Source organism: Prionailurus viverrinus, chromosome B1 (assembly GCF_022837055.1).
Source record: "Prionailurus viverrinus isolate Anna chromosome B1, UM_Priviv_1.0, whole genome shotgun sequence".
NCBI lineage: Eukaryota > Metazoa > Chordata > Mammalia > Carnivora > Felidae > Prionailurus > Prionailurus viverrinus.
In genome coordinates this window covers 16492928-16519654 of record NC_062564.1, presented here as the reverse complement: position 1 = coordinate 16519654, position 26727 = coordinate 16492928, and the positions used below count along the sequence as shown (strand labels likewise).

Below are 26727 nucleotides of genomic sequence, written 5' to 3'. Positions count from 1 at the left end.
TGCTGGGTTTTTCAAAATGAGAACCAAAAAGGTTAGAAAGATGTGCAACAGTGTATCTGCTTTTTTGTTGTTTTTAATGGGCAATTAGAGTAAAGCATAACCACGCTTCCTAAGTGAGTTTTTCAGTGTCCCCATTGGTGTCAAACAACTCAAAGGAACTTTCAGGTTACGCGTGGAACCTGAGATTCCAGGTGATGCATGATTTAGTGAGATTGTGAGTGTGTATTTGTGTATTTCTGCTGGCTGACCATCTGTATATGTATCACTAACTTTTGTGAGGCCTCTATGTACCTCAGCCGTGGATCTAGATGGCTACGTAATACATGACATGGTTGCGGAACCAAAGGGATCCAATAGGTCAACCACAGCGAAAAGACAATTCTTGCTCTGTCATTTGCATTTCTTTACCATCAAGTCTGTACTCAAGTATATGCATTTCATTAAGTTCCAAAGTTATAGATAATTACCAATTACCATTGTTTGAGGCATTCTCTCTGCTCATTTCTATTGGCATGGTTCTAGATAGTTGCCCAATGAGACTATAAATTAAATTTTCAATCTACAAAACCATAATTCATGAAACACTGTCATCTTAAGATATGATGCAGGAAGGTAGATATTCTCCCTTTTCCACATTCTGTCACAGAAATATATCTCCATAAATCAGGATTTTGTATATCTGTTGGTTATACAGTTTCTTAAGGTGGAAGTCAAAGTGAAGTTGTAACCACTGGTAAATATACTTATTTCTTTAGTAAATTTGCTGCCCTCTGCTGTTCAAAATACTTTTAAACAAATTTGTTTCCTCTAAGAGAAACTGCTATCTCCCTTTAGCAAAACAAAATACTGTACATGAAAGCAGAGATTATAGAATAAGAATTAGTAATATTACTAAGTATATAATACTAGAAACAATGAGAGTTGAAAGAACCAAAGATTGATTTTCTTCTGGAAGAAGTACTAGGCCTCTAGAGACACAACAAAAACTACTAGAAAATTCTAATATCCATTACCCTAAAAATCTGCTCCAATAGAACTATTCCATAAAATAGTCATAAGCCGCAGCTATTATCTAAATGATAATTGGAGAAAAACAGTATTTTACTAATACCGAAACCTCAGGGAGTCCTTTTATCCTATTGAATCAAGTGTAAATTGAATCAAGTTTTCTGCAACATTTCCCATAGTAATTACAGGATGTTCTCCACATTATAACAGGAAAGCAAAATAGTATTTTAAAAGAAGGAAAAGAACAATCTCAACACCAGAACACCATTGTGGTTTCTTTGTGGATGTGTGTGTTTTCTTCCTGTGCTCATCCAGACACAGACTTCGTGATATCAGTGCAAACGCTGTGCAAGCACATGATCATATTTGGCTTTTGTCACTTAGCATTCCACCATAAATAATCCCCAGAGTTACTACACAGTCTTTATCATCACGACCATTGCAAATTTGGGATAACCTAGGCCCTTTCACTATTTTGTTATGATGCCTCAAATTTCTCCCTCATTGTCTATAGCTACTATTATAATCTCCTATTATAAAACATTGAAATAAAAAGCACATCTCTAAAATTACTTTGATTGTAACTGATCGTTGCACACAGACTGTATATTATTAACAAAATGATTGGGAATTCAAAAAGTCAGTAAAAGGCTTCGACCAGCTAATGTCAAAATAATCGCTTTTGTTTGAATGTGGAATATCTCAAAGCCCTCAATATTACCAAGAATATGTCCTCTTCTGGACATGGTGGATGGCTTTTAGGGTGCTGGTGTGTGCGTATGTGTGTGTGTGTGTGTGTGTGTGTGTGTGTGTGTGTCTCTGACTTAAAATATTACTGTCAAATTGTACCATGTTTGATTAGTGTCATGTAAATTTATCCAAGAAGCAATAACCCATCTGTAATACTTTAAGCATTTTCATTTAGTATGTAATCGCCAGCCTGAATCAGTCTGATCAGCATATATTAGGCAAAAGCATTAAGGATATCGTTGGAGAAAGCAAATGTTCCATGTCTGTTTTTTTCTATTACTAAAGCAATTGTATGTGTTTTCTCAAACTGCTAATATTAGCACTCCTAGTTTTTCTATCTTGAATACAATATTCAGAAACCACCAGAGGGGAGAAAGTCGGTTATAAAAATTGGTTTTTTCTCTAAACCAGCGTGTCAACCAAATCAGAGTGGGACTCCATTGTTCAGCCTCTCCCCACCCTTAGCCAACTACAGTACTGTGAAAACCCAACCCCATCCAAATCCATTTCTCCAGCTCAAGGTAGACAGATGGAAGTGGATACTTGGGGTAGCTCATTAAGCATGATCATTCTTTACTTTCTGGGAGGCTCCTTGTCTTCACATCTTGTCAGTGCTCCAGACCATTCCTAAGTTCTCTGGGGCTCCCAAGGGTCATCTTGCCTGTTCTGAAACATTTCCTCCTGCTAACTGACATCCTCTTCATGGCATCAAGAACCTCCATCTAATCAATCAGTGTTTCCTTCGCCCCTCTTTCTTGCAGCCCCCTCTCCCAACAACTCCGACACCTGTTCCAAGGGAACCTGGCCGGAAGCCTCTTTCTGTCTCACCACACGGAGGAGTAACTGGTAGCCCCTCCCCTCCGCCCAGGACTGGCCTCCCCATTCCAAGCCCGCGCACCCCGGCTCTCTCCCCGATCTGGGTGAGCTCCTTCCTTCTTTACCTTATCTAATGCCCCTCGGGAAGCTCAGGGGTGGCCCTCACTCTCCAGAGGTTAAGAGGACAATCAGATCCCAGCTACTCACCGCCACCTCCACCTTGCTGCCCCTGTCTTTCCCAACTAGACCCCAGGTTCTTCATGCCAGTCGACCCCTAACCGCCTCCCGGCACCTCTCACTCCTCCCCCTCACCCCGCTCCCCACCTTTGCCCTCCCCTCCCCGCCAGGCTCTCCCTGTATCTGCACCCAAGCAAACTGTCTGCAGAAGTCGCAGGCTTACACGCTGGGATCAGTGAGGGCAGGGGCGGTGGCGTGACTCACCCGGATGAGCTCCTCGGTGGCTTAGTTGAGTCTATTTTAACTTTAATAGGCTAAAGTTAGCCTCTTTGAGGTGTGCTCCCCGTGCTCACATTTCGCTCACAGCGTTTTTCATGGTTTACGCCTCCAGCTAAGGAGAAAACTCAAAAGAGAGGACAGAGGTGGACAGAGGTGACTAGGGGCCTAGGTGATGCCATCGAAGCTCATCTTCATATCCTGATTTTACTCATTTTACTTTACTTCCTTTGTTCGTCCTGCTGAGATTCGTTGGATGAGTCGGTGCCTGTTTGCGTGCGAATGCGCGTGCGTGTTTTTCATACCACCCGGCGTTTCCCTCACTCAGCTCAGTGTGCCTTTTCCTTCCCTTTTCCTTCACATCTGCTCCAGAATGATCGCATAAATCCAGATGACATAGATTTAGAAAATGAGCCCTGGTATAAATTCTTTTCAGAACTGGAGTTTGGACGCCCGGTAAGTGAGGCCAGACTATTAATGTAAGAAAATTAGGGGAATGTTGTTTGACTGATAAAACATACTATTATCGGAAGAGATAGGTGCCGAACCTGTGCTGCATATGCAAATTCGGTACAGCTGAGCCCACATTCACTTCTGTACCGAAGGGTTAAACATGCCCAGACACCTCCTATGCAGCTTCTCTTTACCCCACACCATGCCTTAGGCTTACTTTCTATCCAAAGAAATTCAAAATGCTGAGACGGGTCTTGTCCTGGAATAGTTAAGACAACTGTTGCAGATTTATTGAAGATTCATATTTGTTTACAGTCCCTTTTGGTCTCGTTCAATCACAGGAAGTACTGTGGCATTTATAACAGTAATTACTATGATTAAAGCTCCCATTTGCTGAGGAACGACCAAGCACCTGGGGAGCGCTGGGTTCTGAACTCACTACCTCAGTGAGTCCTCTGGATGCCCCTCTAATAAGAACAAAGCCGAGACCAGAGAGGTTAAGTAATTTGCACAAGACAGTAAGTGGTCGAGTCAGAAGTTAAACCCGGGTCTACCAAACAAACAGAAAAACTCTGGGCAATGCCCACCATAATATAGTATCAGTATATTCCCACTATAAAATACTCATTTACTCACAGGAATATAGGGAAAGAGAAAAATAAATAACCCCTGTGGACCTTGATTTCTAGTTTTGCTAGTGAAACATCTTGTCCCCAAGCCCGCCAAAGGCAGACCTTGTGAGAACTGCATAGTCTGCTTGGGATAGTCAACCTAAGCCTTAAATAACGATTTCCTTCATTAAGTTTTATTGGGGAATTCTATCTACCAATAGCTGTGCATTTGTTATTTGTCGGTGTATTTTTTATATTACTGGTGGTACTGGATTTTAAACTCTCTAAGATACCAGTTATTCCACTGCACAGAATTTTACGGAAGATCAAAGAGCATAATCTTTCTTTTACCATGCCATATACTGATTTGCATACTCATAAAGTGACCATATATTGGTTCCCGGGGCGGGGCGGGGTGGGGGGTTGTTATAGTCATCCCTTTAGTCCATTAAAATGCGAGGGACACTTGGTTAGATTCCTTATCTTATCGAACTGGATCAAAAGTGACTGTAAATAAATATATACCAAAAGATTTTTCCTAGAATTTCTATACTTAACAGGAAAAGTGTTTTCTCTCATTTTTTTCCTAATTTGTATCCAAGTATTCACATAAATGCATTTTATTTTAGAGGAATAAAAATTCTCTAGCTTTATTTTATGCATATTGTTATTACTGATTACGTGGTTTGTAGGGACCATGCCGATTTCTGTTCTGAGCATAAATTATCAGCATTTTTCTGTAATCATTTTTAGCCACACATGGAAACTCACCAGCTATCCACCTGCTCCTTTAATGTTCCTTTAATACACCTCGCATTCCTCTGTGGCTAGAGACTAGGAGTGCTCATTTTGATCTGATGAAATGAACTTACAAATTTACTAATCAAATCACTAGTAATTTTGCCCAGTGCTTGAGAATATTTTACGAACATTGCACCCTTCCTCCTGGGCCACCCCCATTTTGCTCCATTCATGCACTCTTTATGTGTATCTGATGCTGTCAGCACTCAGTTTCTAACTGTTGTCACCTTTTCCACATGTCCATTCCTTGCTGCCATTGATTCTCCTCCATATTCCATCTCTACACTTCTGCTTATGTGGTGCATCTACACCCAGCCTCCTAAAAAGCCTCTGGACTATGTTCAAGATCATTCTTCTGGTGTTTCCAATGAGGTAAAAACAAATTATTCTCTTTTTCAGATTTCTCTCTTAGGAGCCATTACTGTGATTCTGAACCAGCCGCGTTTTAACAGTTGACCATAGGGTCTAAGCTATTTTGGAGAACCCACCTTTGCACCATTGTGTTGTATACAGTATCATTGCTTAGACATTAATTATACCAAAGTTGTTGGCTCTTTCTGCAATGTAGGTGAAGAATCATGCCAGCCATAGCTTTCAGTGGAACTGTTCCACATAGTCCTGGAGTGTGATCATTAAAAAATCAAAAGTAGCACTCTGAGCGCATATATCAACCACCTGTTTTGATCAGATTGCACAAAATACTAGGCAGAGTCATTTTATCATCGTGCTTGGAGGTGCAGAATGACAGTTTAGATTCTTAATTACATGTTGATGCCCCACATATTCTTAAAATTTATTTTAATTCTTTCATTTTCCTACATACAATTTGTGGATTTTAGCATCAGATAAAATCAAGAATGGGGCTGACAAACAACTGGGACACATGTCACGATTTCCCAGTTCAACACCCTTGACAGGCATTACTAATCCTTCTCAATGCTATAATCCAGGCTGCCACTATAATAGATTATGACTGGCATATGAGATGAAATGCATTTGCCATCACTCATGACAATCTGCTAGGCAAAAAAAAAAAAAAAAAATTCCAGGCAATGTCAAATTTTATTTGATTTAGTCAAAGAGAGTATGAAAAAGGAAGAAACATTCCAGAGTCAAAGGATTTTATCCTGCTCTCTGCAAAGAAAATTGAAATTATTTTGGAAAGCATATTTAAGACTTACTGGTTGACATAAGCAAAAGTGACAGTTTTGCTAAACATCAGCTATATAAAAGCCTCTGTGTGGGAATTCTTAGAAGTAGCTGGAATGGGAGCAAAGTGCATAAACTGGTTTTACACAGATTTTCTGTGGTCCTAAATATATACAAAAACACTTAATAAATACCTTATTTTCATCACAAAGTCTTGGTAAAAAAAAAAAAAATTGCAACTAGAAAATAAAACTACTAAGATACCTATGCTTCAGGAAGTACTACTGACACACAGTGGTGACAACTGGAATTGCAGGCACAGTCTCAGAAGAAAATAGCCAACTTCCTGAAGCTTCAATTTTGCAATTCTAAATTATGCATCACAGTGTACATTAAAACAGAGAACTAATCAAAATATTTATATATTAAATAAAAAGGAAAATAGAGTAATCAAGAGCATTCTAGGTTACTTAATGTAGTCATTTCTAGAGGCTTATGTTTTGTAGACAGCCTATAGCCTAAAGACAATCAAATACAACAAGCAATTCTATTCTGTATGTTATGTTACCTTCACATCTGAATAAAGGGTATCATTTCAACATATGAAGAGCCCAAGAATTGACTTTGGAATTCAATTTGGTCAGATATTTTTTCTGATATTTTGGTCAGATAGTTCTAGGATGATTTTAAGATGGTTGGTTCTTGGAGAGGTGAAATAAAATTCAGAGATCACCATTCCAACTCACTCATTTTTAAGTCAAGAAAAGTAGAGCCCCAAAATTAAAAACATATATGTCCAATATCACAAGGTAAGAGGGTGGCAAGTTAAAAATAAAACATAGATCTCTTAACCTCCACTTCCATGAGGTTTCCTCTATACCACACTTCTTAGCACATCCAAGAGATGTATTTGGAGTTCAAATCTTTCAGAAACAAGTTATTTACTAAATACTATTCCTTGTCAACTATTTTTATAAAATGAGTTCTATAATTAACATTACACAATAACTTGGGCTAAAAATTGTAGAAATTTTATACATTCTACATGCTATGGTAGTGGCCAAAAAAAAAATCACATAAAAAAAGCACTTTGCTGATGATTTAACTGATTTGCCATTATTTCTTTGGAATTGAGAAGGAGTGTTGTACGATTCTGTAGCATATTACTCTCACATCATGGTTTTTCAGAGTGTAAACAAATACTCTGCTAAGGTACTAGATTTTATCTTTAATATCTTTATGTAAAACATTTCTGGTAAAATTTGTAATTGATTACGTATCACCCTGGCTACCATTTATCAAGTGCCTAGCATATGCCATGAATAACAAACTTTTTAATCAATACAACTGAGAAACTGGCATTAATGACGAACCATTAAGGACTTCTAAGCAAAGTTAAATCACATGATCACTTAGCAGAAAGAGTGATTCAATGTCCATACTTTATCAGAATGAACTTAATTTAGGTATGTTAAAATAATGGTAATATGTAAATAGTAGATCATAATAGGTAAAATAGCTAACCCCTTTTCTGGACACAATCTCCATTTCAGAATGAGTGTCATTTATATAATTATCATTCAAGTTTTTCCCTTGGTCATCTATCTAGACCTCCTCCTGTTTCCTTGTAATTTAATATCGAATGTCTTCCTTTGACTATAAATAAAACTGGTTTGAGTTTCTTTCGGATTATGGAAACCAGCACAAGGAGGAATCATTGTCATTTCTTTGCCTAAGTCTAAAACACAATAAATTTATCAGTATAGAGCGTTCACTTCTTACACTGTGTTTTCTCTCATGTTACAGTTTTGTTTAGGCTCATCCCAAGCTGGCAATTCAAAATCTCTGGTCACTCTAGGGATGTTCTGAAATTGACACTCTCTGATAATCAACTGTGGTTTGTCATTTCCGTGAATGCTGTGCTCTACACAGATGGCAATACTCTGAGGCTATTTGATGTTGCTCTTCTGCAGACTTGTGGAGTTAATGTTTCTAAATCAGAATATTTTATTCATTTCCTTCTTTGTTTTCCCTCTTATTTAGTGTTTATTTTTTTCACTTTTCCAGTGTACGATTCAGACTTTGCCAAGTTAAGTAATTATGTACATTTATCAGACAGTGGACCAAATTTCTTTCTTCTAATTTTATATTTGTCGAGAACCTACCAAATGTTTTCTAGGAATTAAAAACATTAGACTATGTCTTTTCTGTCTCAAAGGAGGGGCGATAGTCTCTTGCAGAAAGGTGCTTTTGTTTGTTTCTGGGCAAGATTCCATTCGCATTCGGTAGGAAGAAATTAAACGAAAATATTAATTAACAGAACCAACTTTAGAATTATGCATAAGAGGGCTTGTCAGACTGATCTACATAAAGAATCTCAAAATTACATACTAATATTTTAATTGGTTAATTGGTGCCGATTTACAAGTAGAAAATAAAGTTATAGAAATAGGTTTTAAAGCGTGGTTTAGTTTCCACTTAAGTAGGTTTTTAACACTCTGGTTAAATATTTCTGTGTGATAGGCACTTAAATAAAATCTGTCAAATCCTGCCTTTTTGGTTGACGTTTTTAAACTTTCATACGGAAGGCCATTTTTAAACTAGAATTTCAGCTCTTCATCAGACCAAAGTTTGTGATAAATAATGGATCAAATGTGGCCCGAACACATATACAGTCTTACACATATATACTTGTATACATTTTCCTATACATTCTAGACGTCGCACCATAACCACTTTCTGCAGTGTCGTTTCAAATGTTCAAGAGCTCAAAACAGATCCTCTCTTGCCTTTCAGGTATTTCAGTAATTATTCTAGGAGATGGCCATGGGGAGTAAAAACTTCCTATCTAATAATTTTGCCTAATATCTGTTTCATTGCCCTGTTCAGAACGAAGGGGTATGAAAATGGTGTGCACAACAGGTATTTGGAATTATGTGTCACTTTGCATTATCTATTTTTCTTTGTTCCTACAACCATGGACAACGGAGAATTGGTTTTCTCATGGAAATGTTAAAAGCCCACTTCTGTTTATAAAAAGGTTATATTTGGGTTCATTAATCATTTGTTTAAACTAACCCTGAACTTAACTAATTTGAAAGATGTCAGTCTGTACCTGATTTAAGTACCAGATAGTTTAGTTTAATTTCACACCAAATTCGGTGGTATTATTAAAATGCCATGTCTGTGTTGACAGAAGAAAGATGTCTCAGTTCTGCTCAGATGTTATACTTTGAAGGTAACGCCTGGCAACATGACAAAAAAATTTATAAAGAAGGTTTATGTTGTATAAGGGTCGAATGATGCCTATGAATATTTTTTTTTAAACAACAAACGATCCCTTAATGTAGAAGATTCCTACTTACAGTCTATTTCCTACAAGAAGGAGCAATTAACAACTTTTTTTTTGCCCCAGGCAATGTTTGGTTTGTGAATAATTTGAGTTACAAAGAGAAATACAGCGCATTATTCAAAAGAGAAAGTAGATAGGAAGAAAGTAGAAATCGAGTTACATGATTTCTCTTTTATGATCAAAATACACGGTATTTTATGATCAAAATACACGGTATTTTTATCTCAATTTTTATAATATTCATTTTAGGATACCTAATTTAATGTCCACGGACAAATGAAATTTTACCTTGGTAAAAATTTTCATGGAACTACTTTTCTATCTTAACAGGCCTCCTTGTATCAATCCTCAATAGACAGAAGCCTAGAAAGACCCACTAGGTAAGAATGTCACTACATTATGCAACCAGAATATTCAGTGACATAATAATGAAGATTACGTTATCCGTCATTATTATTCTAAGCACCATACTTTATGAAGTTGTTTTATTGTGTTTTTGCATCACTGTATATCAGCATATTCAAAAATTTATAAAAACTAAGTGAAAGAATTCTGGGTTCCTCTACCAAGAAATTCTTCCCTTCCCTATCTCCTCTCTATCCAGTTTTCTTTTCTTTAAACGGGAACTATAAACATCTAATTTTCAATATTATTAGATGATACTTACGATGGCATATTTGAAAAAAATGTGTAAATTATTAGAATTTTTCTAAATTATGTTCTATACATATTTGTTCATTATACTCTGACTGCACAAATCAAAAACACTGTTGCTACCAATAAAGAATGGCTTACTATATACCACACATTCTAAGTACATAAACATATTCAATCCTTAAGACACCACGGTGAGTCAAGTACTATTCTCCCCACCTTAGGTCTGAACGCACTAAACTTAGGCTTCATTACTTACCAAGTTTACATAGCTAGCAAGGAGCAGAGACAAACTAGAACTGAGCCAGAATATCTTGGAACTACCCCTAACTGTCCCACGGGTCCACCAAGGTTAAGTCCTGCTGATAGGCTTTAAATATCACTTAACTTGAAAGCATTACCGAAATTCAGACACAGCTCACTAGCAAGAGTGAATAATACAAACTCTCAGCCATATTGTATCACCAACAAGAAATATAAATTTGCCCTTCCACAGATTTCTCTCAGCGTAAGTCAAAAACTTTGTAAATTGGGTCCTTTGTAAATTGGGTTCATGGGGGCCATTCAGTGACATCAATGTCATTAAGTAAAAGGCTCCTCAAATTCCTCTCATATCTTTTACATCTATAGACGCTCCTAAAGTATTTGAGTTTCAGAGTTCTCATCTGACCTAAGATTGCTATTAAGACTGTGCACAGACCCTCACGTGACAGGACAGTGACGGCAAAAACAGGTCTAGGAAAAGACGGCTATCCTCTTCGGAAGAACAAAGACAAATTCTGAGGTCCAGCTCCAACTCTATGCTTGCAAAGTGTGTGTCGCATCGACTCGGTTACGCAATAGTGGTAACGTGCACACCTCGCAGGTTTGCGTGTGGGCTGTGCAGACAGTAACGGCAGCAAAGCAATTGTGTATTGCTGCCTCGTGGGAGCTGGTGTTGCCGTTCCTGCTGTTGCTGATGTACTTTTGTGTAATGATCGGACAGCCAGCGTGCCGCGTGATGTGTATCCTTGTTCACTAGCGTTTGTCCTGAGTGATCCTATATTCAGATCGAGACCGTGATAAAAATGTCCTGCCATTATAGAAAGTTTACACCATTTCATACAACCAGATGAAAGTCCCCTTAGACGGTTTGATTGCTGGTCAGATCGTGATTCATTCATTACTTCACCGGGAAAATGTTAAAATTTCAGCGTAAGTGTTTTCAAGCTAAGATTGGTAGGAAAAGCCGTAAGGAAACCTTGGGGTAAGAGAAATTTGTCTCATCAGGTGACTTCCTTTTTTCCAGTCCTTTCTTTCATGTCGGCACGCTCCCCCGGATATAGTCATGTTGTTGGAACTCCTCTTTACAGAGAAAAGATACATGACACAAATCCTACCACTGAATTGTCAGTCACAACGTACAACACCAATGGGAGGATTTGTACTTTAAAATGTGATCATGAACTTATGTCTGCACAAAAAAAACTGCGCATGGATGTTTATAGCAGTTTCATTCATACTACTAAAACTTGAAAGCAACCAAGATGCCCTTCAGTAGGTGAATGGATAAACGAACTGGTGCATCCGTATAATGGAAACTTCTCTTTTAAAAAAAAATACAGTCTCAGGGGCACCTGGGTGGCTCAGTCGGTTAAGCGTCCAACTTGGCTCAGGTCGTGATCTCGAGGTCTGTGGGTTCGAGCCCCGCATGGGGCTCTGCGCAGATGGCTCAGAGCCTGGAGCCTGCCTCGGATTCTGTGTCTCCCCCTGCCCCCCGTCTCTCTCTGCCCCTCCCCCGCTTGCACTCTGCCTCTCAAAAATAAATAATAAACATTTAAAAAATTAATAAAAAAATAATAAAATACAGTCTATGAATATTTTTAAAGAGAGAATAAAGAAATAGCGTTTAATAGCAAGGAACGAATTCTGAAAACTGCAGTTCGGGGGAACAGAGGTAAGAGTTGTACCACTGTCACTAGCACATTCCATCAGTCTTTCTGGTTGACACACTAGCCTCCTCTAACAGCAGCCTGACTGAAGCTGATCTCTTCTTTTAGTGCCACGAGCATGGCCAGTGACTTCAGGAAAAGGAGGAAGAGCGAGCCTGCGGTGGGGCAGCCGAGGGGCCTGGATCACGGCGCACGCAGGACCAGCCCAGGCCGAGCGGACCTCCCAGGGTCAAGCGCCACGCTGACCCAGTCCTTCATAAGTTCCTCCCCTTCTTCCCCGTCAAGAGCAAAAGGTGAGCAATTATTAGATTGATGGGTAAGCAATTTACTAGCTTAGTTTTAACCTAGGCTACCTGTGACAGCTGGGCAAGATTAACCATGCAGAGATAGAGTTTAAATACAGTGTCTTGAATACAATCCAGTTTCATGACAATAGCTTTCTTTTTACACAGACTAGGTCAGGTTGGTGAGCTTTGTGAGTGGCTTAAAGGACTCTATCATCTAGCATATTCAATGCTTTTTTCCTCCAAATGTATCATTTGTGGGTTTTTTTTGAACAAATTCAGAGTACCTAATTTATTGTCAGGCCATTAAAAGATTATATTTATAAACATTTGCATATTTTAAAAAAATGGTCTAAAGTTACTACAACTAGCAAAGTTAATCACATCTATAGAATAGGAATTAGAAGTAGCAACAAAGAACATTGTTGCCTAAAACGTACTTTGATTTTTTTAATTATTTAATTCTAGATAAAATTTTGTCTGACTTACGGAAGTTTATTCTTTCGTCATCTGTTCTATACTTTGGCCAACATTCACATAGATAGTAGAATATCCATATTACGCGTGTAACATGGTGTTTGATTCAGAACAGTCCACTAATAAGAACCAACTGGTTTCAAGCCATACTTGGAAAATTTAGATTCACCAAGCCATTTCTCCATATGGCCTCTCTCCTCTCTGGAAGTTCAGTGAGCTGTGTTGAGAGAGGGCAAGTCTCCTTCAGGTCTCTGGAAGACTGGTTAGTGCATTATTGCTGTGGTAACAGGAATATTCCCAAGATGGAGACTGAGGATTAAACCAGCATCTACAGGTACCTAAGGCCATACCTAATTTGGGGCCCTGAAATCTTCCCCAATCTCCTGGCATTGAAACAGAACACAAAAGGAATTTGAAATGTGTAAAGAACTTGCACTCTAACAGAAGTTTCCCCTAAATAGCACAGATTCGGCCACACGTATCAAACGTAAGCACGAAAAGCGTGGCCATGTGGCAATCAAAGCTAAGTGGTAGCTGGTTTGTGTGCAAAAGACAGGCTGGTTTGGATGCCTGGACTCCAGATAGGTGGGAGTCACTAGCCGTCTTCCATGGCCTAGTAAAAGTGGGCCTACTCCCTGGAAGGTTCAGAATGAGTGAGCCCCTTTTGCGATACCTTTCATCCAATTAACAGACATACATTTATCAGATTCCACTCATTTATGCAAACGAATATTTTAAGATAGTAAATAGGTCATGAAATACCATCGATTCGTTATGCTTGGATAGCACCCAAAAATTAAAAGGATTCTGATTAATTTATATATTTGTTTTTACCCTAGGGAGTGTTGACTCAACTTCCTTTCCCAAACATTACATATCTGCTTGATGTGCTTATCTACTTTTGCAAAGTTTGGATAAGGTTGTAAGACAGGAACTATCAAGAGAGAGATTTTCCTTCATCAGGTTTCCTTCTAAGATGAAAATGTCCCATTGGATGTTAATTTGGCCTCTCGTTTATGAGTTAATGCAGCAGAGCAAAAGAAAAGAATATTTCTAAACATATTCTAAACTGAGGTCAGTTTTAGCTATTATCAAATTGCAAATTATTTTTTTAAAAAAAACAACCTCCTTGGAAAAAAACTAAGATGCATTAACCTCTGATGAGAATTTTATACTATATCCAGTTATTCTTAAGAGAATCTGCCTCATAGAATGAGACAATGAATGAGGTAAATTTGTATGTTTAAAGAGGTTGTACTGTGTGTCTTGGAGAAATATTAACAGCGGTATTTCAAAGCATCTTGATTTTACAAGTTTGGAAAATGCTTTGTCTTGTTGCTTTTTCTATCTAATGCTCACGGAAAGTTACTTAATACAGTTACGGAAGTAGTAACTAAATGCAAATTTACAAATTACTCTTTACCTCTCTACCATTATAAATCAAACGAGACTCAAATCCTGACCATATTCAGTTGATTAAACCTCTACCACTTTTGGCCTTAATTGGTAAACCTTTAAATTACACCGGGTCAGGCTATTAGCTTCCGAGGTACTTTTGTGGTTTGGGCATACCTCGTTTGCAGAAAGATGTATGAACACAATACAAATAGGTATCGAAACTACACTAATTACTTTTTATATGTGGTTTTGTTAACTCTAATATCTGTGAAGCTACATTCATTGAAAAAGTACTACCCTGCCTTAGAATTAGGATTTTCTTCCTCTAAAGTTGAAGCTACATGTGTAACAATCCGTGTCTAGACTAAACCATGCTAACTGCTTTCCCTCTGCTATGCTATCTGATGCTAACTGACATGCTTCCTCTTTGTGAACCTTTTAACTTCTCCACATGTCTCTCTTCCACCACGCTGGCCTGGATTAAAAGGTGGGGATGATATGTGTCCATCCCTTTACAGTTACTCAGGGCTCAACGGCAACCCCTCCAATGAGTTAGATTACTGTAACTCTTACAAGAGACAGCATTTGGATGTCCCTCGTGACTCACAGAGGGCCATCACGTTCAAGAACGGCTGGCAAATGGCCCGGCAAAATGCAGAGGTCTGGAGCAGCACTGAAGAGACAGTCTCCCCCAAAATCAAATCCCGTAGTTGTGATGATCTCCTAAATGGTGACTGTGACAGCTTCCCTGACCCAAAAGCCAAGTCAGAAAGTATGGGCTCTCTGCTATGTGAAGAGGAGTCCAAGGAGAGCTGCCCTGGGGCCTGGGCTTCCCCCTACATCCAGGAGGGCCGTGGTAACGGCCGATCGAGGCTCCGACACAGGTCAGCCCATGACGCCCCAGGGTTCCTAAAAATGTACAAGAAAATGCACCGCATTAATCGCAAGGATTTGATGAATTCAGAGGTGATTTGCTCGGTAAAGTCGAGAATCCTGCAGTATGAAAACGAACAACAACACAAGGGCCTGCTCCATGGCTGGAGTCAGTCCTCCACTGAGGAGGTGCCCAGGGACATGGTCCCCACTCGCATTTCTGAATTTGAGAAGTTGATTCAAAAGTCAAAATCCATGCCAAATTTAGGAGATGATATGTTCTCTCCTATAACCCTAGAACCCCAACAAAACGGTTTATGTCCCAAAAGGCGGTTTTCCATCGAGTCTCTGCTGGAGGAAGAAAGTCAGAGTAGACACCCTTCTCACGTACAACGCAGCTACGAGCCCAAAACCCTGGTGCCGATTCACATCGAAGTCACCAGTGACGAGCAACCGAGAACTCATTTGGAGTTTTCCGACAGTGACCAAGAAGGAGTTGTGTCTGACCACAGTGATTACATCCACGTGGAAGGCTCGTCCTTTTGCAGCGAGAGTGACTTTGATCACTTTTCTTTCACATCCTCTGAGAGCTTTTATGGATCCAGCCACCATCACCACCACCATCACCACCACCACCACCGGCACCTCATCAGCTCCTGCAAAGGCAGATGCCCTGCCTCCTACACCCGATTTACCACAATGCTGAAACATGAAAGAGCTAAACACGAAAATGCCGAGGAGCCCAGAAGACAGGAAACGGACCCCGGCCTTTCTAAACTTGCGTTTCTAGTCAGTCCCGTGCCTTTCCGGAGGAAAAAGAACTCGACTCCCAAAAAACAGGCTGAAAAGGCAAAATGTAAAGCGTCTGTGTTTGAGGCTCTGGACTCTGCCCTTAAAGACATCTGTGACCAAATTAAAGCTGAAAAGAGAAGGGGAAGCTTGCCAGACAACAGTATATTGCACCGTCTTATCAGTGAACTGTTGCCAGATATTCCGGAGAGGAACTCATCACTTAAAGCTCTAAAAAGGAGCCCCGTGCACCAGCCTTTCCACCCACTGCCTCAAGATGGTGCTATTCATTGTCCATTGTACCAGAACGATTGTGGGAGAATGCCTCACAGTGCCTCTTTCCCAGACGTGGACACCACCACCAACAACTACCACCACCAAGACCATGAGAGTGCACGGAGTCTCCAAGGTGGATGAGCTTTTCTTTCTCTGTCCCTGTGGTTCAGACACCCACCATCCAGCTCTTTCATTTTCCATTCCTACATCTCATCATTCCTAAGCTGTGAGACCACTCGGCATCGTTATGTGTTTTTGAAGCAAATGCTTGTTGTGCAAACATGTCTTCCTGAATAGTCTCATTTGCCCATGTGATAATCGGACTTGACGTGTGGCTTAAAGTGATCACCAATTCACAAAAATTTATTCATTCAAAATCGAAAGGGAAAACCATCTTGTAGCTTAATGTTAGGGTTGAAACAACATACGTCGAAACAACCAGTTAAACTTATTTTATCAATTTAAAAGGATCCCATCAAGGAAACCATGATTGAGTATCAGTATCCTTAAGAGACTGATGACTCTTGTTTTGTCATAAAATGAATCAAAACCAATAATCTAACAAACAGCTTTTACTTGGTTATTATATTAACTTTATAGTCACTCACTCAATAAATAATTTCCTTACATTCAACATCGAGATACTACATCCAAACACCCAGGAAGGAAAACTGAACTAGTCAATGTAGTAATTGATGGACAATGAAAAGAGAATAGGATTTGTTGAACAACCTTTAAAGGGCACATGGGATAAAATTTTTGTGAATACATCTTTAAGCTGTATAGACAGAAGTCTCATTTCCATCATTCAGTGTATTCATTTTCTTTTCCTTTCCATTACCTTATTTTCTGTTTCCGCTGAAACAATCTTATATTGACATTTGAATTAGACCATTTAGGTTAAAAGTGACCCTCAACTCCATTTTCATAGATGGATTATCACCTTGGAGTGGCAATATGCGGACAAATAACAGTTCAAAGGCAGAGGACTTTTTTTGAGGTTTGTTAGGGGTTCTGATATTTTTTTATACAAGTTGTATACAATTCTCTCTCTCTCTCTCTCTCTCTCTCTCTCTCTCTTTTTAATTCTTAACAGACATCTGTTCACTATGTAAGTTTTCAGAAGCTGGAAAGAACATTCCCTGCTGGAATTTGGATTGTCAACAGTCTGCTATGCACTGGGCATTGCAAAGTGCTCTACACACACTATCTAATTAGCACTGGCACCAACCTAGGTGATAGGTATCATTATAAGCAGTGAGACCCAGGAGAGACAAGAGATTTAACCAAAGTCAGCTAGGGAGTAGGTAAGAGAAAAGAGATGCAAACTCCTAGTAATTCAGTATTTGTAGTATAGAATATAATCTCTATAGGTTAAAAAAAAAAAAAGAAAACGCAAATTTCATATTAATGTACTATACATGTGACTCAATTGTTAGCAGCCACTGCACAAATTTGCTTTATTAGTATTTATCTTTGCTTTCATTTATACCATACAACACGCTTCAAAAACAACAAATTAGAATTTTTTAAAACAGTGCCTACAATTTGAAATTTTCACTGATTGAGATGTCATAATTTAAGTTTATAATAAGTCCGCTACCTTTTCCAGTTTTTCAATATTGGATAATTCCAGCTATTCAAGTAAGTGTATCAACGATAATAATCACCTCTAAATTTTATGTACAGATAGAGTACCTTACTGAAACTTGATCTGAGAGGGCTTTGAAAGGCATTTGAAGGGTATTTGTCTTTTGATAACATACCCACTTTCCAATTTTGTTTAGCCCAATTGAAAAATAGTTTATATGCCATGGATTAGTAAAAGTGATTTACAACTTAATGATCAGTATGAAAGCTTTCATAAAAGTATTTCCATTTTAGAAACAGAAAATATATGGCACAGAATCTCTCTCATGCTTGAAAATAACTGAGTAAGTTTAACCTGAGATATTTGTGGCCATGTTACCTTACTAAATCTAAAGACTTTGGAATTCACAACCGACAGTTAGACATTTGTCCTTATATGTCATGTAACAGGTGTCCACCTGCTGTTAAATAGACAATTCTGTCTTATAGTCAAAGTAGTCACGATCTTTAAGTAATGTTTTCTTTTTATGAATTAGCATTTTTTTAATTCCTTTGTAGCTGGATTTATTTTATTTTTAATGCTTCTTGCTAATCAATATAACTAAATCTGTTAAAGGGATAAGAGAAAGAATTTACTAATTTTGACCCAGTTATACTGGTAAAATTCTATAACAGAGACTACTGAGATATTCTTAGACTCTAGCTACATTTCCACATACAAATGTGTAAAGTATAAGAAACCATTAAGAGATACTTATAATCATAATTTGGGAATGTAATTATTTATACTGTGCTTTCAGATGAACAAAAACAATTCAGTATTTCATAAGCAGCGTAGCAATCAATAGGATACTTCCTGTTTAGAGAATTTTAATCCCTTTGCTTCTTGGAATAAATATATACTTTCTGATAAGGCAGTTGAACAAAAGGGAAGGCAAAAGATAAAGGCCTTTTAAGCCTTAGGATGACATCTTAAAACTCAACAACTGTGTACCAACGGGGTGGGGGGATAGGGGGACAGAGTGTGTAGGGATGGGGCATGGGGAATGGACACGACCATAGTTCTGCCATCATCATGCTTTATTTTTCTTTTTCATTACTACATTCTTAAATTGTTCCATGAGATGTCTTAGTTTTTGTTCATTGTTGCTATGTTCAAATTCTCCATCTTCTATAGGCCCTATAAAAGTCATTATAAGTTTATCGATTTTCAGTAAGAGAGAGAGTGTGTGTACTCATGAGTGGTGAAGAGGGAGGGAGAGAGAGAGAGAAAGAGAGAGAGAGAGAGAGAGAGAATCCCAAACAGTCTCCATGCTGTCAGCACAGAGCCCAACTTGGGTCTCAAACTCACAAACCATGAGATCATGACCTGAGCTGAGATCAAGAATTGGACGCTCACCCGACTGAGCCACCCAGGCTCCCCCTGCCCTGAAAAATAATTACAAATTGGAGGCAAAAGGAATAGAAAGTATTAAATCTCTGAGGTGAGAAATCCCCGCCCCCCGCCATCACCCCGCGAGTATGAATTGTCTATACCAGGTGCTGCAGCATAATTACATCAGCAATGTAACAGTTACATTTGGGATTAGAACACTTCTGCAACCTCGGATATTTTTCCCTTTTGCGATGCTCTGGTTTTGTGTCTTCCATCACAACTTTATCGTTTACCTATGAATCTTATACCCACGTCTTCCATTGTGCTATGTCTCTAAATCCGAAGGAGAAAACAGTTGCCACCAGGGACCATGGCTAAAAAAGGTCGGCTTTTAATTATGTGAACACTCACTCTGATCCTGTCCTTTCCCACAGACCATGAGTCCCCTAGAAGTTACTCATCCACTATGACTGACCTGGGGAGAAGTGCACCGAGGGAAAGAAGAGGAACTCCAGAAAAAGAGGTAGTTTGTTCAATAGCACTGGAGTCTTTTTTTCTGCAACGTATTTGATAAAGCACTTGCCAGCCAGAGTTTTTTCCAAAACCAGTAAAGAGCCCAGATCAAGAACATAAAAATGACGAGAGAGAAACTAGAAACACCTTCCCTGGAGGTTGAGCAAAGGACTCAAGGCAGCACGCACCCCGACCCTAGCTGTAGATGTCCCCCAACCGCTGTCCGGTTCCGGCAGCGAGGCCCCGCCGAGTCTTGACCTGACACCCGTGAATTAACAACCGTGCTCTGTGAGAGTGTTGAGCTGGGCTGCCCCATGGAGGAAGGAGATTTCCCAGTACAAATTTCGCCCCTGATGTAGAGGAGAGCTCTAGGTCATCTGTGTCGCAAATCAATACAAATTCGACCTAATTTTTGCTGGCCTGCTTTTGCTGGAAAATCACTGCTCCTAGGAACCAGGTACCAGCTAGCTTTGTGCATGGTCCCGAGCCAGGGCTAGAGCTCAGGTTCACGCCGTCTTGGAGCCGTGAAGGTTTGACAGCAACTGAAGCTGGCCTGGGACTGGCAGCCGCTCCAGGAGAATCCCTACAGGTGTCTCCTGCAGCCCAGTACCTGTGGGACCCCCAAAGAAGTCAGGGATGTCCCAGGTTGCCTAACGTTCATGGAATCCCAAGGAAAGAGAGTGGGGTGAGGAGATAACTGAGAAGTAGAAAAGGCAGAGCTGAATCAGCTAGCTAGGGCGTGCAGGGTGATTGAAGGTGAGTGTGTGTCACATCTTATCACGACTAGAAGATGAACGGCCGATTTACCGTGTCAATAAAGAATTCCTGAACCCTCCAGGGAATGCAAGATGACCAAGCCTATACTGTGGGCCACACACTCGCTTCCCAATGAGAATTGGGCTAATATTTCTTTGCTACTATGTTAATAAGTGTTAGTAAAAGGGACAATGGCTTCCTTCGTGACTTTTTCCAGTCTTTTTATTATGATTCCAAAGGAGTTGTGTTAACACATAAGACACAGGGCAACTGACCCAGGAAAAGCCAGAATTATACCTGGGACAGATCCCTCTGGAATTGTACTGCAGTGTTCATCTACCTTAGTTTCTTTTTTTAAATTTTTTTAATGTTTATTTATTTTTGAGAGAGAGAGACAGAGACAGAGACAGAGCACAAGCCAGGTAGGGGAAGAGAGAGACAGAGTCACAGAATCCAAAGCAGGCTCCAGGCTCCGAGCTGTCAGCACAGAGCCCAATGGGGGGCTCGAACTCACAAGCTGTAAGATCATGACCTGAGCTGAAGTCGGCTGCTTAACCGACTGAGCCACCCAGGTGCCTCCATCTACCTTAGTTTCTAAGAGGAAATATGATATTCAGTAATTACGGTGAGCAAGCCATCTATTACACTCCTGTTATAGCTTAAATACCTAAGTGAAGAACTAATTTGTTGACTTATGAATTGCATAGAGGGTTTACATTATATATGTTTACTCACTCCTTGTGCTTTCATTTCCCTTTAATTCACATGAAATTGCTTTCTTGTAAAAAAAAAAACCTCCAAATTTTAAGTTAGCCCTAACTGTTTACTTTCCCTTTCAGAAATTGCCTGCAAAAGCTGTTTATGATTTTAAAGCTCAGACGTCTAAGTAAGTAAGATATTCATTATGTGACTTAGGTTGGCTTTAAATACTTTGGTAATACTTTAAGAGGTAAATATTCTAATGGGGTGTATTACAATAAGGTCTAAGTCCCAATTCAGCGAATTCAGCAATCAGCTGTAACTAATGGTTCCTTCACAATTAATTGGGATAGGGCTAATTCTATTTTCATTTGTAATTTTCTTGAGAAACATTGGGTTTTAAGTGACACTGAACATGCTACTGCACCATGAGTTCAAAAGGACAGGGCAAATAAAACAGAATTAAGAATCTTGGTTTCGGGGTGCCTGGGTGGCTCAGTCGGTTAAGCGTCCGGCTTCAGCTCAGGTCATGATCTCGCAGTCTATGAGTTCAAGCCCCACGTCGGGCTCTGTGCTGACAGCTCAGAGCCTGGAGCTTGCTTCGGATTCTGTGTCCCCCTCTCTCTCTGCCCCTCCCCCACTCATGCTCTGTCTCTCTCTTTGTCTCAGAAATAAACGTTAAAAAAATTTTTTTAAAAAAAGACTCTTGTTTTCTAGAAGTTTTGTGTCAAGAATAACATAAAAATACAGTGTTGGGGAATAATTGACACTCACTGGGAGAATTTGATAACACTTACTTATCCAACTATATCCAGGATAGTTTGTGGGATTGAAGGGTAGAACTATGTACAAAGATTCTTCGAGTAATATCTCCATGTCTTAACACTCAAAACTTGGAGATGCTGAGCAAAATTGTCTCCCGTGGTCCTTTTTTTCTTTTTTCTTTTTCTTTTTCTTTATTTTTTGAGAGAGAGGTGGGGGGGGGGGGAGAGAAGAGAAAGAGAGAGAGATAGAGAGACAGAGAGAGAGAGAGAAAATCCCAAGCAGTCCCCACACTCAGTGCAGAGCCCTAAGTAGGGCTGGACCCCACAGGAGATCATGACCTGAGCTGAAATCAAGATTTGTACACTTAACAGACTGAGCCACCCAGGTACCCTTCCTCCTGCACTCTTTTGATGTTAGTGTTTTCATACTCCTTTGTTGCAGTATTTTTTTTAACCTTTGTCCTTAGGAACTTGTTCATCATATGGGCATGTGGTTAAGAAAGGCTAGGGAGGGAGGCAGTCTCCCAGAAGTGTCATGGCCCATGTGTACAGACCTTATTTAAGAAACTTTGGTCTCCATTAGAATTGAAGATATTGAAATCATTGTACATTGGCATTAAATTATCCTTTGTTGTTTAGACGGAACATATATAATATATATAATACATAATAACAAAATACTTTATTCATTAAAATGCATATTATATTAATAGTTCTAGAAACTGTCTCTGACAGACATGTAAAAAGATAAAATCACTCAGATTTTCGTAATGCTGCTGAGATGGAGAATGAACTAAATAGGAAAATGCTATTTAGAAATTAAGATGTTGGGGCACCTGGGTGGCTGAGTCAGTTAAGCATCTGACTCTTGGTTTCGATTCAGGTCATGATGCCACAGTTGTGAGTTTGAGCCCTGCATCAGGCTCTGTGCCTCTCTCTCTCTCTCTCTCTCTCTCTCTCTCTCTCTCGCTGTCTCAAAATAAATAACTAAATAAACAAACATTTTTAAAAATTAAAAAACAGAATTTAAGATGTCAAACGTGGCTTAAATCGGGTATTTAAAAAAATCCTGACGAAAGCTTACATCTTTTTTTCTTTTTTTGATGAGATAAGTAACACCTGCTTCGTGTCTACCCCCTTCTCGCCCTTATTACTGCTCTGTGGATGTGGTGCGACAATGTGTCTGATGCATGCCGATTTTATAAGCGAACGGTACAGAACATGTAAATGTCATTTCTTCTTTGTGACAAGCCATCAAAAGCTTTTTTAAATGTATGAACCCCTGAGGAATGACAGGGCATATGACACGGGAAAGGTATCCACCCAGGGCCCACCGCTTTTTGAGAAGGTTCAATAAAAAACAAGCCGTGAGAGAAAGGTGAGGTGTAGTGCAGAGGCGAGTGTTGGGATGTTGATTGTGTAGCTGGATTTTGTTTGCTCCAGTTGCCAAGCCTGATGCCATCCTCCAAGGCCATGTCCTCCTGGTGAAAGCTCCGAGTCAGCAAGGGTTCCAGGCTTGCAAATGGCACAGCCCTCCTGCAGGGTTATCTGCACACACACCACCCCCCTCTACCTTTCACCAAATCTTCCTAAACCAACAGGATCTAATTGTGTAAGCCTTCAGGGAAGTCGATTCAGCAATCACCCATGGAAGTCATCCCATAATGTTAGTAAAAAACAAAAACAAAAAATGTTTCCCACATACCATAAATACATTTATCTGACTGCCGTTCAATCATATTCCTCTCGTTCTGTTTTTAGGAGATGTAAAGAGCACTCCCCAGTGTAGTTAACCTATTTGACACAAAAATCGAGGTTCTGGACGACTCACACAGCTTTAAAAGGCTCACACACCCAGAAGCACTGACTGTTAACAAAGGCCCAGCCACATTTTTACGTGCTTTTAATTAATAGCTAGATGTGGGTGCTTTTTTGTGCCTAACATCTTATAAACAAGAGACAGACATATCTGCTTTAAATAAACATCTGTCTTAAAAGCTACCTGTCTTTACCTGATGCAGAAAGTTTAATTTTTTAATAACACAGCTAATGATACAGCTCAGTAACTCAACAGACATAATGTCTCAATTGTTAAATAGGAAAAAGACATAAAACGTCATTTCCAGAGGTTGTCAGCGGCCACCATTCTAAAAGGGTTTGGGAGGGAGAAAGCAAGCTTACTATTATGGGACTCAGAAATTCTGGGTCTGAGATGAGAGGGACACAGTTTTGAAAACTGTTAAGTGAGATTTCTGTCCTTTATGTAGAAGGCTTAAAACGTTTAAATACAAGCCTTTAAAAATAGAAAAGATTTCTTTTCATATTTGAAAGAAAAAGTTTTCTCTAATTGACTTGTTTTTTAAAAAAAGCTAAGCTTCCTAGTCTCATTTCCAGAAACAAAACACACCTGGTACTCAGAAAGCTATTGGATTGCAAACATTAAATATTTTGTTTTTTGTTTTCTACATCAGGCATTTGCATAAAAGAAGGGAGTGCTGTATTTGAATGTAAGACTCCTTGAATCTCCTCTGTCTTTAGGGTTACTGAAAATTTAACACACTTTCAATGTGAAGATTTTAACACTTCGAACTGTGCAATAATTCTTTAATTAGCAACAGTTTTTTATTTCTTTTATTTGAGAGAGAGAGTGCACACAAGTGGGAGGGGGTTCGGGGTGGGCAGTGCAGAGAGAGAGGAGAGAATCTTAAACAGGCTCTGTGCTCAGAATGGAGCCCAACTCGGAGCTGGATCCCATGACCCTGGGATCATGACCTGAACTGAAATCAAGAGCCGGACGCTTAACTGACTGAGCCACCCAGGCGCCCCTAATATGTAACAGTTTTTCAATTAATTCTTTTAATCAATGAGAAATACGCTACATCTGATATCCAGCTCTCTTCATGATCCATTCTGCACATATAAACGATCCAACTCAAGATTCTGAACTAAACATTGCAGAAGATTCCAGAATGGGGAGGCAGATGAGTAGGAAAGTAGGGCTCTTGGGAAAAGATGTGAAATGCGTGTCCTCCGACAAAACGTAATTACGAGGGCAAAACAGCGAACAGTTACCTGGATAATGAAGCCGTCAAAAACAGATGCAGTGAGGATGAGAAGGTAGGCATGAATTAGCTAAAATAAGTAATGTTTTTATAGCTTAAAACTACATACCCACATCTACCTACTTAGGAAATAAGCAGGCATATAGGTTTCTTCTTAGAAATAACCAAAATGGAAAAGCATAGATGGTGTCCTGAAAATACTTTTACTTTTTAAAAACAAAAGCTATAAAGAAGGCGGCAAGCAACCCGTGCATGTCTTTACACTTAAAACATGTTTATGTCTGCGCTCCATTGAAGAATAAAATCTTTTTCTTTTTTTTTTTTTAATTTTTTTTTTAAGTTTATTTATTTTTGAGACAGAGAGAGACAGAGCATGAACGGGGGAGGGTCAGAGAGAGAGGGAGACACAGAATCGGAAGCAGGCTCCGGGCTCCGAGCCATCAGCCCAGAGCCCGACGCGGGGCTCGAACCCACGGACCGCGAGATCGTGACCTGAGCCAAAGTCGGACGCTTAACCGACTGAGCCACCCAGGCGCCCCTAAAATCTTTTTCTTTACACCAAATAAATTCCTTATCAAGATATGCCAGTTAAATAAATGCCCGACAACCAGCTTCCAAGACCTGTAAATAAAAATTTTTCTGATGATGGCACTTCGGTGCTAAAGCTACTTATTCTCCTTATTGTAAGCTTTAGCACATCCAAAGGGGCCAGAAAGAAAGAGAAGTGAAGGTTCTGACTATGTCACTAGCTTCAGAACTAACAAGATCAGTGCAGAGCGAATCTAACATTACGCCAAGCCTAACAACTCCTCCACAGTAAACTAATGATCACACAGCAATAGTCCATCCTTGCCTTTCAATTTCATGTCAGTTTGCCTGTGCCTTGTATCAAACACGAGGTTTCTATTTGTTCGTTGTTTGAAATCACTTTTAAAGTTATAAGTGAATTCTAAGGGTTTGCAACGAAGATCCTGATGTAACTGGGCTTGACAGATTATTCCATACTGAAAGTACGTTTCTCAGCCAAATACAGATCAAGTGAGAGTGTTTATCTTAAGAGTAATGGCTACACATCAGGGGCGGGGAGGGGGAAACCCAACCCTGAAACGTGTCTCTTCCAGGGAGCTGTCATTTAAGAAAGGAGATACTGTCTACATCCTCAGGAAAATTGATCAAAATTGGTATGAGGGAGAGCACCACGGGAGAGTGGGCATTTTTCCCATCTCCTACGTGGAGGTAAGTCCTACCCCTTCCCTCTCCCATGGCTGCTGTTTCCAAAGTCGCCACAGATAAAGAATAGATGACTTTTTTTCCCTCATAGAAACTCATGCCTCCTGAGAAGGCACAGCCTGCAAGACCGCCTCCCCCAGCCCAGCCTGGAGAAATCGGAGAAGCTGTAGCCAAATATAATTTCAATGCTGACACAAACGTGGAGCTGTCGCTGAGAAAGGTACCCTGGCCGTTGTCGTCAACAGTGCTTTTGAAAGGCCGTGTATTTCCAAAACTAAAATAGGTTATCTATTTCCTTGGACGTTTTTGTGTTTCCCCCATGTGCTACAAAGGACTCTATGAGGCCACCCTGAGGCGCTGTTACCTACCGCTCCGTGTCCTTCCAGAAGAGGTCCCCTGGGGGATGCACAGCTTCTCAGAGAGACTTTCCCTCCAGGCTTAGCATGGCAGGTTCCACGTCTCCTCCAAGGGGCGCCTCAGGCTGAACAGCCAGGAGCTCTACACGTGGAAACATCAAAAGGAAAAGCACTTTCATACACTTCAAAATATTGTTTGTCCTGCTGCCTTATTATTCAAATTTAAAAAAATGGGTGTTTCAACATTTACTTTTATCTTGGAATCCAGGAACAGTCCTAACGTAATGAAGGTACTTCTCCCTACAGA

General features: G+C 39.7%; 2 protein-coding genes across 8 annotated transcripts in view; one reads left to right on the top strand and one right to left on the bottom strand.

Moving 5' to 3' along the window:
- Positions 1-3215, bottom strand: part of TLR3 (toll like receptor 3) — a 430042-nt gene extending 426827 nt beyond the window's left edge. The window contains exon 1 of the mRNA XM_047855095.1: positions 3016-3215. The gene's annotated coding sequence lies outside the window, so the exon portion shown is untranslated. The remainder of the gene's footprint in view (positions 1-3015) is intronic.
- The window catches only part of SORBS2 (sorbin and SH3 domain containing 2), a 225359-nt gene that overhangs the window by 172902 nt on the left and 25730 nt on the right, over positions 1-26727 (top strand). For 2 of the 7 annotated variants that reach the window (XM_047855094.1, XM_047855093.1), the window contains 6 exons: positions 9724-9773; positions 12087-12271; positions 19475-19563; positions 21149-21195; positions 25956-26070; positions 26156-26284. In XM_047855094.1, the coding sequence (XP_047711050.1) occupies positions 9724-9773; positions 12087-12271; positions 19475-19563; positions 21149-21195; positions 25956-26070; positions 26156-26284 (615 nt within the window). Of the gene's footprint in view, positions 1-2519; positions 2679-3399; positions 3484-5207; positions 5265-9723; positions 9774-12086; positions 12272-14624; positions 16209-19474; positions 19564-21148; positions 21196-25955; positions 26071-26155; positions 26285-26727 lie in introns of all 7 variants that reach the window. The other 5 variants (XM_047855087.1, XM_047855088.1, XM_047855090.1 and 2 more) reach the window with 5 other exon arrangements.